General features: G+C 50.1%; 1 protein-coding gene across 3 annotated transcripts in view; it reads right to left on the reverse strand.

Annotated features, from left to right (window-relative positions):
• Positions 1 to 13,680, reverse strand: part of TET3 (tet methylcytosine dioxygenase 3) — a 165,943-nt gene that overhangs the window by 15,257 nt on the left and 137,006 nt on the right. For all 3 annotated transcript variants that reach the window (XM_045004756.1, XM_045004755.1, XM_045004758.1), the window contains 4 exons: positions 9,592 to 9,685; positions 2,491 to 2,699; positions 1,434 to 1,584; positions 540 to 629 (listed from right to left, as the gene is read on the reverse strand). In XM_045004756.1, coding sequence (XP_044860691.1) covers positions 540 to 629; positions 1,434 to 1,584; positions 2,491 to 2,699; positions 9,592 to 9,685 — 544 coding nt within the window. The remainder of the gene's footprint in view (positions 1 to 539; positions 630 to 1,433; positions 1,585 to 2,490; positions 2,700 to 9,591; positions 9,686 to 13,680) is intronic.

Here is a 13,680-nt window from a genome sequence, read left to right on the forward strand (position 1 = left end):
GAGCCTTCTGTTATCACAGAAAAGCCCACTGGGAGAAATGTGGGACCCTGGTACATCAGGTTTGTTGGAACCCCACCTCTGCCGATTTCAATTTATTTACACAGACATTACAGCTGTTTTGGGGGCTCCCTGAGTTTCGGGCTCTGGTACAACTGTCCCCCACATTTCCCGGCTGTCTACAGCCTTGATTACAGATCCAAATCTTTCTGGGGAGTGATGCACTGAACACACACACACTGTATTTTATTTGAAATAAAACACACAAAGGGCTCAGTAGTGACTGACTCCAGATTGGCTGTGCGAGGGGCAGTAGGCAGGGATCACATGGCTGGCTGTGTCCCAGATGCCAGACTCTGATCTCAGTGCCATAAGCGTAAATCCAAAGCCAGAGGGGTGAGCCTGCTCCTGTCTGGGCCTGTGGCCATATCAGGGCAGTTGTGCTGGTGGGATCTTCATTCAAGCAGACACTGAGTAGCCCTAAACTAAGGGTCTGTAATGCCAATACCAGAGGGGGAAGGAAGAACTGTTTTCTTTGGTACCTGATTTTGATAGGCCTGCGGCGCAAGCCTCCTATAAAGTGGAGCGACTTCAGTAGCCAAGTCCTGGAAGCTGTTTCTGAGCACTTCTTCCTGGAAAAGGGAATAAAGAGAGAGCATTTATTCTCCAGCGTCTCATCCAGATCACGGTCTGGCTGGGGCAAGATGCGTACGCCTCAGCCCAAGGGGGAGATGGCTCGCGAGAGGAAAATGCATGTGTGAGCTACGCAGGCCGCAGGTCTTTAGGCTAGAAGGGACCATTGTGCTCACCTAGTCTGGTCTCCTGCCTAGCACAGGCCAGAGAACCTCACCCAGGGATTCCTGCACCAATCCCAGCACTTGTGGCTGAGCTAGAACGTCTCTTACAGAAAGCGACACCCAACAGATTCCACGTGACGGGGAATCCACCACGTCTCTTGGGGTCTGTCCCACTGGCCAATTCCCTTCACTGTCAAAAATATGCATCTATATTTAGTTTGAATTTTGCTGACTTCAGCTTCCAGCTACTGGATCTTGTTCTGCCTTTGCTTCCTAGATTAAAGAGACCCTCAAGTCTCAGATAACTTCTCCCGGCGTCGGTAACGATATGGCCTGGTTTGGGTCATCCCAACTGAGTGGCTGTGAAAGCTTTATACCACGTGGCATCATCACGTACTCTGGAGATCCCCGGGGTGAAATCCTGGCTCCATCGACAGCAATGATAATTTTGCCATTGATTTCGCTGGGGCCAGGATTTCACCCTGTGTGTTTAACAGAAAGGCTATTTCAGAAATGCTTTACTGGGATGCCTTTTTGTATCCTTTCACCTGTAAAGCCAGGATCTACTGATAAAGAGCTTCCCCTCCAGCACCTTTCCCTGCTTGAGTTAATGGAGGCAGGCAGAGGGGGCTCACTGACCTCTTTGGGATTGTCCCCCACCAGTCGGAACTTCCGGGGAGTTTTGCTTCGGGCGTACTTGCATCCATTGAAATACATGCTCCAGGAGCAGCCGAAGGAGAAAGAAGCACCACAGGTGTTGGGGTCCTTGCCCTGACATGCACAGGTCCGGCTGGAAGAGAAAAGCAAGGAGGGATTTCACTCACCAGGGATGCCAGCTCTGTTCCAGCCAACGGAGCGCCCATTAGACGCTGCAGCGGGAATTCCAGGAGGCAGAACGCACTGACCCCAGTTGGAATCTGGCTCTGGGCAAGGCAACGCCCGGGTGAGTCTTTACAACATGCAACACACAACAATCTGTAACAGGGCGAGCCCAAGAGCTGGGCACCCCTCATTAGTTTCCCTTTGCACAGGGGGCTGATGCAGTCGTTTCCTTGCAGGAGTTTGCAGCTCCTAAATTCCAGCCTCAGAAAGCTCGAAGTCAAACGTAGCCTATGTCTCTGCTGCGGCGGGCTGGTGAGATTCCCAGCGGATGTACACGAGCCAGCATGCTAAAAAGCTAGCCACTTGAGCACACACCTAGGATCTCGGCCGGGCTTGTACTCAGGTGGCTAGTCCAAGCCACTCTCTTTTTAGCTGTGCTGCTCTTTTTAGCACACTAGCGCCATCAAAGCTCGCACATGCATGTCTACCTGAGCTAGGAATGATATCTCCCAGCTGCACGGCAAACATCGCCTTAGCTAAAACAGATTTGGGCTCGAAACTCCCCTTGGTTTCCATCCAAAAATCCATGGACCCAGCATTACATTACGGAACCTACGCAGCACTGGGACTCTGGCGGAAAGAAAGCGCCATGAGACCGGTAACGTCCACAGGCCACCAGGGCCTCCGTTCGACGCGCCGCCCAGAAAGACAGCCCCTCCGGCCCCAGCAGTCCCACCAACAGCAGCGCTGTGCCGACTCTGAATGTCACCTGCCCTGAAGAGCCCCAGGAAGACCTCCCATGCAAACACTGGCCAAAGCCCCTGTTTAGCAGGGGAAATCACAGCGCCCGGGCTGCAGCGCAAACAAAACTTACTCGTCGTTCAGGCCGCATCTGCGGCTGGTGGGGTTTCCGTATTTAGTGAGCGTGTCAGTGAGCTCCTGATACAGCGTGTCACCCAGGGTGCGAGGAATGCCCTCCCAGGCCAGGATTAAAATGATGATGACGGCGTTCTGGCAGTGGTGACCGGCTCGGTGCCGCACCAAACACAGCAGCTTCTCCTCTTGGTTGTGCCTCCTGATCACCTGGAAAGCAGCCATGCACAGTTAGTGGCGAAAGGCAAGGGCGAAGACAGGAAGCTCTGTCCCCGGAAAACATCTGGAGCCGACCGCCCTCAGATGCACGTTTTCCTTCTCGCTTTCGCCAGGAATGGCTGTGAAGAGCTTGCAGGCCCTTCTAATTGGGGACCGGCAATGGGATATTCAACCCCTAGATCTGCTCGGTAGTGACCAATAGTCACTACTATTATTATGAACAGTTGTGCTACTGGAGTGCCTGGAGATCCCACCAAGAGCAGGTCGCATCGTGCTCGGTGCTGTACAGACATCTAGTAAGAGACAGTCCCGCTCCAAACAGCTTACAGTCTAAACAGATAAGACACAGGGTGGGAAGAGAAAGAAAAGCACAGGGAGGTGCAGTGGCTAGCAATGGGCAATGCTGGGAATAGAGCCTGTCCTACCGGGGCATGCTGCACTCAGTGGTCAGAAATCTAGGCAAAATAAGTTGGCAATCTCAGGACTAAATGGGCCATGGAACCTGAACCCCCTTCCCTCAGGGGGCCCGTCAGTGCTGAGACACACCAAGGGCACTGTCACATGGTGGAGGTTCTACAGACACTGCTTGTGCTATTAACACTTGGTGGGTAAATGGGACTAGATTCTCTGGGGTTCTCAATCCAGCTCCTTCCACCAGAACGTAATCCACTGGAAGGGAGAGATTTTCAAGAGCCCTATGGGATTCAGGAGCAAAGTCCCACCTCTGTTCTCCTAAATTCTTTACACGTTTTTAAAATATTGCCCTATTGCAAGTGGCCAGGGATTCTCAAAAGTCAACCTGGCTGCCCACTTTAGAGGGGCCTGGTTTTCAGAGTGGGAGGTGCTCAACACTTTCTGAAAGTCACAACCAGTTATGATGTCTCGAAATCATGAGTCACTTTTGGAAGCCCTGTATAGATCTCCGGAAATATTAAAGGGCCAGATCTTGAGGACTTTAGTTTTCACCCAGATTTTGGGCTGGGCAGAAAATGGTTTTCCCATCCCAGGAGACGTTTCAACATTGTAAAATGTATTCCTGCCTCAAATCCAGAGAAAAATCAAAATGTCAAAAAAATTCTGCAAACCAAAAATCCGAAAACAAAATTTGGTTTTGAGTCAATGGAAATGTTTGTTTTCCATTTCACCCTTTTTTCCTTAAAAAAAAACACCAAATTTTTTTAGTGTAAATTTACCCAAACTTGGAAATTAAAGGTTGTTTAGGCTTGAAAAACTTAAATTTTCTGGTTTGACAACTTTGAAACTATTTTTTTTTAACCACCAATTTTTCACGCTGGGTGTTTCATTGAACCCAATGCTTAGAGGCCTGCACATCTGCAGCTATCCACTTTATCACCGTGGATATCTGCGGACCACGTTTGCAGATCGCGGATGGATGCAGATCCAAATTTTATATCTGGAGCCCTGCAAATCTGCAGATATCCATGGGCCGTGCTGGCAGATTGGAGACATATCCAAATTTTGTATCCGTGCAAGGCTCTACCAATACTGTCTTCAAACAGTTCAGGTTTCAACAAATCGGCTTTTTTTTTTTTTTTGGTGAAAAACATTTTGTGGAAGAAATCCCAACCCGCTCTACTCAGGTCCCTACCTGGGCAAAGCTCCCACTGAGGAATTAACGGACTAACGGCTTCAGGATTTGGCCCCATACGCATGAGAAAAGCGTGTGTGTGTGTGTCTCTATTCACACACACAGGAACTCCTCACTTAAAGTCGTCTGGTTAACGTTGTTTCGATGTTAAGTTGCTGATCAATTAGGGAACATGCTCCTTTAAAGTTGTGCAATGCTCCCTTCTCACCTCGTTTGGCAGCCACCTGTTTTGTCCACTGCTTGCAGGAAGAGCACCCCGTGGCAGCTAGCTGGTGGGTGGTTGGAACCAGGGTGAACCAGCAGCCCCCCATCAGCTCCCCAATCCCCTAAGTTCCCTGTGCAGCAACTGTCCCTCCCCCCACTGCCATGTGCTGCTCCTGCCCTCTGCATTGGAGCTGCTCCCAGAGACTCCTGCTTGCTGTACGGGGGGGAGGGGGGAAGAGAGGGGCTAATGTCATGGTGTCTCCCCCTCCCCCCGCTCCTGCACCCTGCTTACCCCATCTTCCATAGAGCAGGGGGGACACGTGAGGGAGGAAGGGAGCTTCTAGGCAGTAGCTGCAGTCTCAGGTCTCAGCAAGTTTATTTAATTAACCAGGCAGTGTACTTAAGCCTGGGGTCAGCTACCTAAAGGGGAAATGCGCATTTTTTCTCTCTCACACAGGGTGTGTGTGTCTGTCTGTCCTCCGTCCTTTCCTGCTGCCTTGTAGAGTGTTGTGAGAGTTAACCCTTGAGGGCTCAGTCAATTGCTAGTTCATTTAGCGGTAAGGCATTCCCTGGGAAATATCCCACCCTCTGACTCCTCCACCTCAACCAAGCTTCACAATCATCATCACTGTGTACCAGTATTAAATTGTTTGTTTAAAACTTATAGTGTGTGTGTGTGTGTGTTTTATATATATATATATATATATATAGTCTTTTGTCTGGTGAAAAAAATTTCCCTGGAACCTAACCCCCTCATTTACATTAATTCTTATGGGGAAATTGGATTTGCTTAACATCTTTTCGCTTAAAGTTGCATTTTTCAGGAACATAACTACAACGTTAAGTGAGGAGTTCCTGTATAACCAAATCCTGGAATCCCTTATTTGGGCAAAATCCCCACTGATTTCAATGAGTGCCACTGGAATCGGTGTCATAATTTGGCTAATCACAGCAGCTTCATACCAGATCTGTGAGCTAAAGCGCTGGAGCCAGGCAGACGTTCTAACATCAGCGTGGGTTGAAATGATCTCTCAGACACTGGGGTCATGTGCCTATCACCTACCCCCACTCAGTGTGGTGCGGTGTCCCTCTCTAGTGGTGGCTGGGCCACATACAGAGGTTGCTGAGCCTGCTATACTATCAGCCAACGGATGTGGGTCATTTAGCTCAGGCCCTAAACGCACGTGGTCCCAGGTTTGATGCCGATGACCCTCCCTGGGGCTTGGGAATTACACACAGACTTTGCAAACTTTTCCCACGGCTGCTAACACAGGTTTCATCTGCACCAATGCAAGCTGCCTTGATAGCCTTAGCGTAGACAGGCCCCCCAGCCTTTTGAGCCTCAAGAGTGAAATCCTGGCCACAATGAAGTCGATGGCAAAGCTCCCACTGACCCCTGAGAGCCAGGATTTCACCCCATGTCTATGAGACCTGCTCTGAGCAGGGCGTTTACAGCTGCAGAGCTGAGTGGGGGTTAGCAAGAGTGGGAAATTCTGCAAAATTTCCCTAACGCAGACAAGGTTCGACTGACCTACTCAGCCACAGCCTTTCACTTCCATATCGGCTAGTCCATTACACACACTGCTACTCTCACATCCTGGCACTCACTCGCTCATTCACCTCCCGCTGCTGAGACACTGGGGAATTCCTCACACTGGCTGCTTTTCACACCCACCCGGCTGCTTCTCTAAACCACATCCCCCAGCGTCGCCACGAGCCACCAGGACCCCTGCACGTCTGACCTCCAAAGGCAGCATCTACACCTGGCTAGGGGAAACCGTCCAGGACCGACTCAGATTACTTCCTACTGGTACACCGACACTGCTTTTTGGAGCAACTAGGTTCTCCATGCAAATCTCTCAGCCAAATACTGGCCCTGCTTAGCATGGGGGATCTGAGAGGGTCACGGGAAAGGGAAACACACTTGGCATTCAGCCTGTATCTGCATCTGGGGGGGTTTCCATGTTTTATGAAAGCATCAGTGACGCCTCCCCTTCTCCCTCGCAATGTCTGGGGATGTTTGAATCCAGGTCATCTCAACCACACATACCCACACAAATAAAAACGCATCTGACATGCTCTAAAAGAAATCAACGAGCTGGCCCCCTGGACATGGGTAATGTTCAAACTTGACTTCCTTTTCCCACCCCAGAAGAACATTAATCCCCACCCTGACATCAGGGTGAAGGTGCCCCCTCACAGCTGGACAGCAAACCCCCGGACATTGGGGTACATCCCCCTGAATGTGGTAGAACTGCACCTTCCCTGCTTTAAAACATGATGGAAAGGGTTTCTGTCAGCCAGCAGCACTGCCCCAGCTGCCCTCCCTCTCTGAACCAGAAACAGAGTTGGTTCTAGCCTGGCCTGTAATTTAGGATTCAGAATTTGTCCCTCGATCTCAAGTCCTTCATGTTTCCCCACCACGGCCAGCAGCACAGAGCAACACAGAAACACAACTGAGTTGGCAGCTGGCTTCCACCCCCCAGGACACTGTGCTGTTTGGTCCCTGTTGGGCCAGCGTTATTTCCTCCCATATGCTCCCCGGTGGCCACTCTTATCAGCCGCTCTTGAGTGTCTCCGCCAAGCTAGCGTGTCCCAGTGATCACGCTCAGCCCTTCCAGCAATGCGACCTTCACTGGACACCTGTTCTCAGTTCAATCCCTCCCGATGCAGTGCGAGAGACAATCCCACGGTGGACTCTTACAGAACAGCCACAAGGAACTGATCCGAATTGGCTGGACATCCTTGCAGGTACTAGGCAGCTCAACGTCCTGGTAACCCAGGAGATACCAGCTCCAAGCTTGAGCCAATCGAAACTTGATGGGCAGATTCTGGGCTCTCCAGGCTTTCGAGGGGGTTGCGCCTGATTTATGCTCATATCATTGAGAAAAGAATTAGGAATTCCTCAGTTACAGCAATGTAACTCCATTGCCTTCAGCACATTTACACTGGTGCCAATGAGATCTGAATCTGGCCCAGTGTTCTTTAAAATAACACTCGGTTAAAATGATTTCAGTAATTTCTGCCACAGTCTGGGTCTTTTCTGCTCCCTCCTTCTACACATCAGGTCCCTCCCCCCCTTCTGCACTCCCCTGGCCTTTCTTCAGTCCCCAGGGCTGAGCAGTGTTTAGGATGGAAATGCCCAAGACCCTGTTAAATGCAGCAGGAATCCCCAGAGAAGTCTGGGCCAGGTGGTGAATTCCATAGTCCAGGTTCACCTCCAGCTACAGGTCTCCATGTGCGATATTCAGCATAACAGGCACATGGACATTAACCAAATACAAGCTGGTGGTTTGGAACACACCGGGTCAGGTTCTCCTCTCAGCCGATAGGGTTTAAGTCAATTCATTCATATGATTCCCTCCCTGAAACCAACTGAGGGCAGGGCTACACAGCCAGAGAAGCGCACACGCTCCCCTACCTGAATCCAGCTAACAAAGGTAACTGCAGCAGTGTAGACAGGACAGCGCGAACTTCAGAGCGTGCCAGGCTCTCTAGTCCAGACTGTGCTGTTCACACTACTGTTGGGACCCAAGCTAGCTGCATTCACGCTAGCCCGGGTAGGGTAGCCCACCATGCGCAGCTTTTGCTGGGTTGCCACATCCTAAGATTGGCCCACTGGACTTCACAATACCAGCCTATCTCGCCCTGAGTGCCCCAGGATCTGCTCCGGGAGCAGCCGCCACTCAGCAGGACAGAACTAGGTCCCTCCAGCATGGCTCAGGATCACCCAGCTAAAAACATCGAGCACCAAAAACAGAGACCAAAAAAGGAAAGACAGGCCCCATCGCTCCCATGGAACAAAGAACTCGCCCCAGCCAAGCCCTCCTGCTGCTCAAAGCTTGTTAGCCTGCTGATGGCCCATCTGAGCATGGAGCAGTTCACTGACCAGTGAGACCAGGTGCTGGGGGGTAGGGTTGTTTCCCCTCACCTCCTCGTTTACAGTTTTTACCATTTCAAAGTGGCCACTGGAAAGCACAGAAGGGCCAATTGGGCAAAGAGAGGGACCAGGCGGGGGAAGGAATGGGATAGTGATTAAAGGGAGAAATGGGGAGAGGAGAGACAGGGAGGGTCAGTGTAGAGAGAGGAGAGAGAAGAGATGCCCAAATATCATGGTGATGAGTGGGGCACGAATAACTAGATAAACTATGGCAGATTAGATTATTATTACTTATATCAGTCTCACCTGGAGACTCCACCTAACCTGTACATACACATAGCGCGAGACAGTCACTACAGCAAAGAATTTACAAGCTAAACAGACAAGACACACAAAAGGAGCACTGTCATCCCCACGTTAAAGACGGGGCCTGGAGGCACAGAGAGATAAGTGACTCATAGATTTTAAGTCCAGAATGGAACAATTTGCCCATCTATTCTGACCTTCTCCATAACACCGGCCATAGGATTTCATCCAGCGGTTCTTGAATCAAGACTATTATTTGTGGCCTAACTGGAGGGTAGTTTTCCAGAAGACTTGCCCCTCGTCACATAGCGAAGAGATTGAGCCTAGATCGGTTGAGTTCCAGTCCAACGTTTTAATCCTCCTCCTCCCCATAATTAGATTACGAAAGCAGATCAAACAGATTAGAGTAGATCCAACACACTAGCTCAAATTAGAGAGCTGTTTTAGATCAAACAGATTAGATTGCACAGATTAGATGCAGATCAGATTAGCGCAGATTAGATCACCTCAGATAGATTAGATCTAATCGATTAGATTAGATGGTTAGATTAAGCCAATGAAATAAAATTAGATGGATTTGAGTTTAGAAAAGAGAGAGCTCTCTAACACTTCTGAACACGAGACCAACGAAAATATCCCACCTGTGTGTGCATGTTCTATTCTCTCCATCTAGCCCTCCATCCATTCATTCTATGCCCATCCCCACAGCCTCTGAGCGCCTGTACCATTAATGTAGATACATTCTCTGATCACCCCATCTCCCCAAAGCACAAGGTGACTTTGAGATCACACTCAGATGACAGAAGAGTTGGGAAATCATTCTAGGCCTGAGTCAGTCATATTAAAAAAAAATCTGAAAGCCCACCGAGACAGCTGGCACTTACCCACTTCGCTATCGGGCAGCCTCGGGAGCTTTTGCCTTCCTTCCCTGTATAGATAACCTTTTCGATTCTGATGGCTTTCCCCTTCTCGCCATACCTGGTGGAAAAAGACATCAAATTAGTGTAGGCAAGAGCAAGGACATGCCACGAAAGAATGAGCGCCCGCTGAGCTGCCAGAATGGATGTGATTTAAAAAACAGACTGTCCTAAAGGAAATGAGAGAGAAGAACAGTATTTCCTAGCACCTATATAGAGCTTTTTCAGTTATAGATTTCAAAGTGTTTTGCAAAGGAGGTCAGTATCATCGTTGCCTTTTTACAGATGGGGAAACTGAGGCACAGAGGTTGGGAAAGTGACTTGCTGCAGGTCACCCAGCATGCCAATGGCAGAGCCAGGAATCGAACCCAGGTCTCCTGAATTCCAAGCCCACTGCATCATGAACGCTTCTTTTCACTTGCATGGCCATTTGTGTTTCATTTTCCTCCTTGCTTCCCCGAGTGTACATATCAAGATTTTCTTCCTTGGCATCATTGAACACCCCAAGGTCTTCCAAGTCTATCATTCGGCGTCTATGCATCTTCTTCATGTCATCCATTTTTTGTAATACTGCTTCTGCAGTGTTCATTATAAGTTTGTCAAACAAAACGGATTGGTTTGTAGTACTATAACGGCTTTGCCTGATTCTGCAACTGCAACGCACCTCCACATCCCCACTCTCTCCATGGACTTTTTCAGCAGCTTTCACATCAGCTCTGGTTTTCAAAGATCTAGTGACTGGAATTACTGCTTTACAATCTTCATTTTTTTGGTCAGCCTGCAGCTTAGCCAACTGCCTTGTAAAGCGTCTTCCATTAACATTCTCACTTAACATTTCCATACTTTTGTCAAAGCTAGAGTCTGAAGAGTGCAGGTTACTTTTTCTCATTGGTCTTAAGGAATGTCCAGTGAAACATTCAGCTTTGCCAGAAGAAAATTCACTGCCCGTGGCCTCCGGTGCTCTCCCGGCTCCTCTGCTGCACTTGCTGCCGGAAGCGGCTGCGGCCGAGTGGGTGCCCATTCTGCGGCTCCGGGGCACTGGGAAATTCAGGGACAGGAACTCAGAGCTCGAGTCCATCAGGTCGTAAAGCGACCCCTGTGCACCACCTTCACCCTCCGAACAGCGGGACCCAGCTGGTGCACAGGTCTGATTCTAACCCCTGAATTTCACCTGGTTCCACGAAGGTGACAGCAGAGCAGCCCCGCTCTAAGTTACGATTCAGCTCTTCCGTGCTGGCCATGCCAATGGGTGCGGGTGGATTTCCCTCGGACTTCTCAGGTGTGGAGGAGATGGGGTAGCTAGCCAGACTCCAGGAGCGGAAGATCGCAGACCTCACAGCTATGTTAATTCCTGAGAGACTTGCTTATGCCCAAGGCATGCGAGGCACGGTCTCCCCTGGCCTCTAACCCCGTCGGACGGCCGTGACTCACCCACGCATCCCATCTGCTGCGCATCTAAGTGCCTTCCCCACTACAACCCCGGCTGGGTCCCAATCGCCTCTCCCTAGCCACCCAGCTGGAAATCAACCAAGGTCTTGTCTGCATTGGGATTTTGAGACATAGCTACAGCTGTGCAAATCGTGTCTGCACTAGGGATCTGCAGCTGGGCAGCAAGACTCAGGCCTAAGGACACCTGAAATTCTGCATAGCATTCACTCCCTCCCCTCCACCGCATACGTTAGTTTGGTATCACAATCCTTTATCCCAGCAGAGCTGCATCCCACCCCTCTCATTTTCGGGAGCTACACTTTGGGTATGTCTACACTTGGACCTCAGGGGAGGCTGGGAATCGCATGCCTCCCTCCAAGCGTGGACGTACTGAGCACCTGGGGTATCTCAAGGAGTGGGTCCATTTTATCGCAGCCAGGGAAAGGAAGGAATTTTGAGGGAGACCACCTTAAGTCCCCCCCACTTTCCCTTACACTCCTCTTGCAGGATCAAGCCCTAATTTCTGATCCTGCCCTCACATCGGTCCTACACTGGTGTTATCCCATTGGCCGCGAGTTCAACACTGTTCTTTCCGATGTACACCAGGGGAGAGCTCCTTTGTCTCTTCATTCCTTCCCCTCTGGCATGCAGGCCAGAGTGCCCTGCCAGACACTCTCATCCAACTGATCGCGGCAACCTGGGGTTTTCGCTGGAGCTAATCAGCATAGATTAATCTTCCCACTTGCCTCCTTCCTGGAAGCACTAATTAACGACGCCAGCTACCCCCTCCACCCACCCCCACCCCGAAGCCAGCACTATCCATCACCCCTGGGGGAAGAGAGCCGGCCCACACGGCCCTGCCGAGTTTTGCTAGCGAGACACTTTTAAACAAGGATTCTCATGCCCCGGCTGATGTTCATGGGTGAGCGCACCCACACAGCCATTGTGGCCGGGCTGCCTCATGCCGGCAGAACTGCCAGGCGCTTCAGAGACTTTGCAGATGTTGGGAACCGACGGTAGGAGGGGAGCGGGATGGGGACACAAAAAGACAGGCTGGGTGCATTCTGATGCAAAAACCAGAGCCGAAGCGACTGCACTTTGGTCACACTTTATGTGTGTGGGGGGGGGACATTTGTAAACAGTGGTTACGGGATTAATTTGTGTCCGATGGGTGTTTTAATACGTGGGCGATCAATTGCAAAATTGCAGCACTATTTGCAAACCATCGCTCTAATTACTCCACCTGTATGCTAGACCCTTTCCCCTTAACCCTTTGTCTGCCTTATCTCTTTAGATTGTAGGGACTGTCTCTTATTATGTGTATGTGCAGCACCTAACACAACTGGGCCCCATTCTTGGTCAGTCCCTAGGCACTACAATAATGACATAAAAATAGGTCAATAGATTGATTTACAACCATAGCTTATAATTATCAATAATATCTTCCGCTGATGTGCGCATAACAGTCTGCAACACACACTGTTTCTGGGGAAGATTTTCAAATGGACAAATGGCAGTCGGGTGCCTAGATCCCACTGAATGTCATTAGCCTGTGGAACTCATTGCCACTAGAAGTCATTGAGGCCAAGAACTGAGCAAGAGTCAAAAAGGAACTGGGTGTTTATATGAATATTCAGAGATATGTTAATGCCAGCAAAAGTGTTGGAAGGGATATGAACCTTTATGCTTCAAGGCTTGAGCTAATCTAACTGTTAGGGGTCAGGATGAGACCAAATGTGGAGGGCGGATGATCCCATACCTGCTACTGCAGGGTTCTCACATCATCTTCTGAAGCGTATGGTGCTGGCCACCACCCGAGACAGGACACTGGGATGGACTGAGTTTGGGTCAGATGCAGCCTGGCAGTTCCTATGAATTTCCAGGCAATGCCAGCCAACTCCACTGAGAAGGGCTTTGCAGGTCCCACTGTAGACAAATGGGATTTCAGCTCGATGTAAAATTGCTACTCATCTACATGAGATATTGGCGCGAAGTGGGCAGCGGGTTTGCACACCACTGCCCTGTATGGGAAGAAATCAAAACTGCTTATCTGCGTGGCTTAGACCCCATACTGCTTTAGACCAAGCAGCAGCGGTTCGTCTTCTGGAACAGAAGGACCTGAGTTTTGTCCCCATCGCATAGCAACAGCTGTAAAACCCTAGACACCCAAGTTTACAAGGACACATTGTGCACAAAGCTCCATCTCAGGCATGAACATAACTGGAAAGCCAGAGCAAACTGCAGCACGTCTCCGCTGCACAGAAGCATATTATGATTTATAGTGTGGTGGTTGCCCCGAGAAGCCCCAGCCACGGCCCAGGCCCCCATTGTGCCAGGTGCTGTACAGACACAGAACAAAAGGACAGTCCCTGCCCACAAAGAGCTGACAACCTGCCCTGCTCTTCATATCATGATCTCACAGTGTTGTATCAATGCCCCCTCCTGCCTGGAAAGCACTGCCCTCCCCGTGACAGTCTACCGACACTTCCACTAAGAGCCAACGAATAAGCTAATCTAATGGCTGGCCATTCCCTTGTCACTGATCAACCCGCCTAGTTATTCCGTTCTCAGCTGAAAGCCTCCAGAAAAGAACAGCACCAGCAAGAGAAGATGGAGCCGAAATATAGG

The sequence above is a fragment of the Mauremys mutica genome, chromosome 2, assembly GCF_020497125.1.
Source record: "Mauremys mutica isolate MM-2020 ecotype Southern chromosome 2, ASM2049712v1, whole genome shotgun sequence".
NCBI lineage: Eukaryota > Metazoa > Chordata > Testudines > Geoemydidae > Mauremys > Mauremys mutica.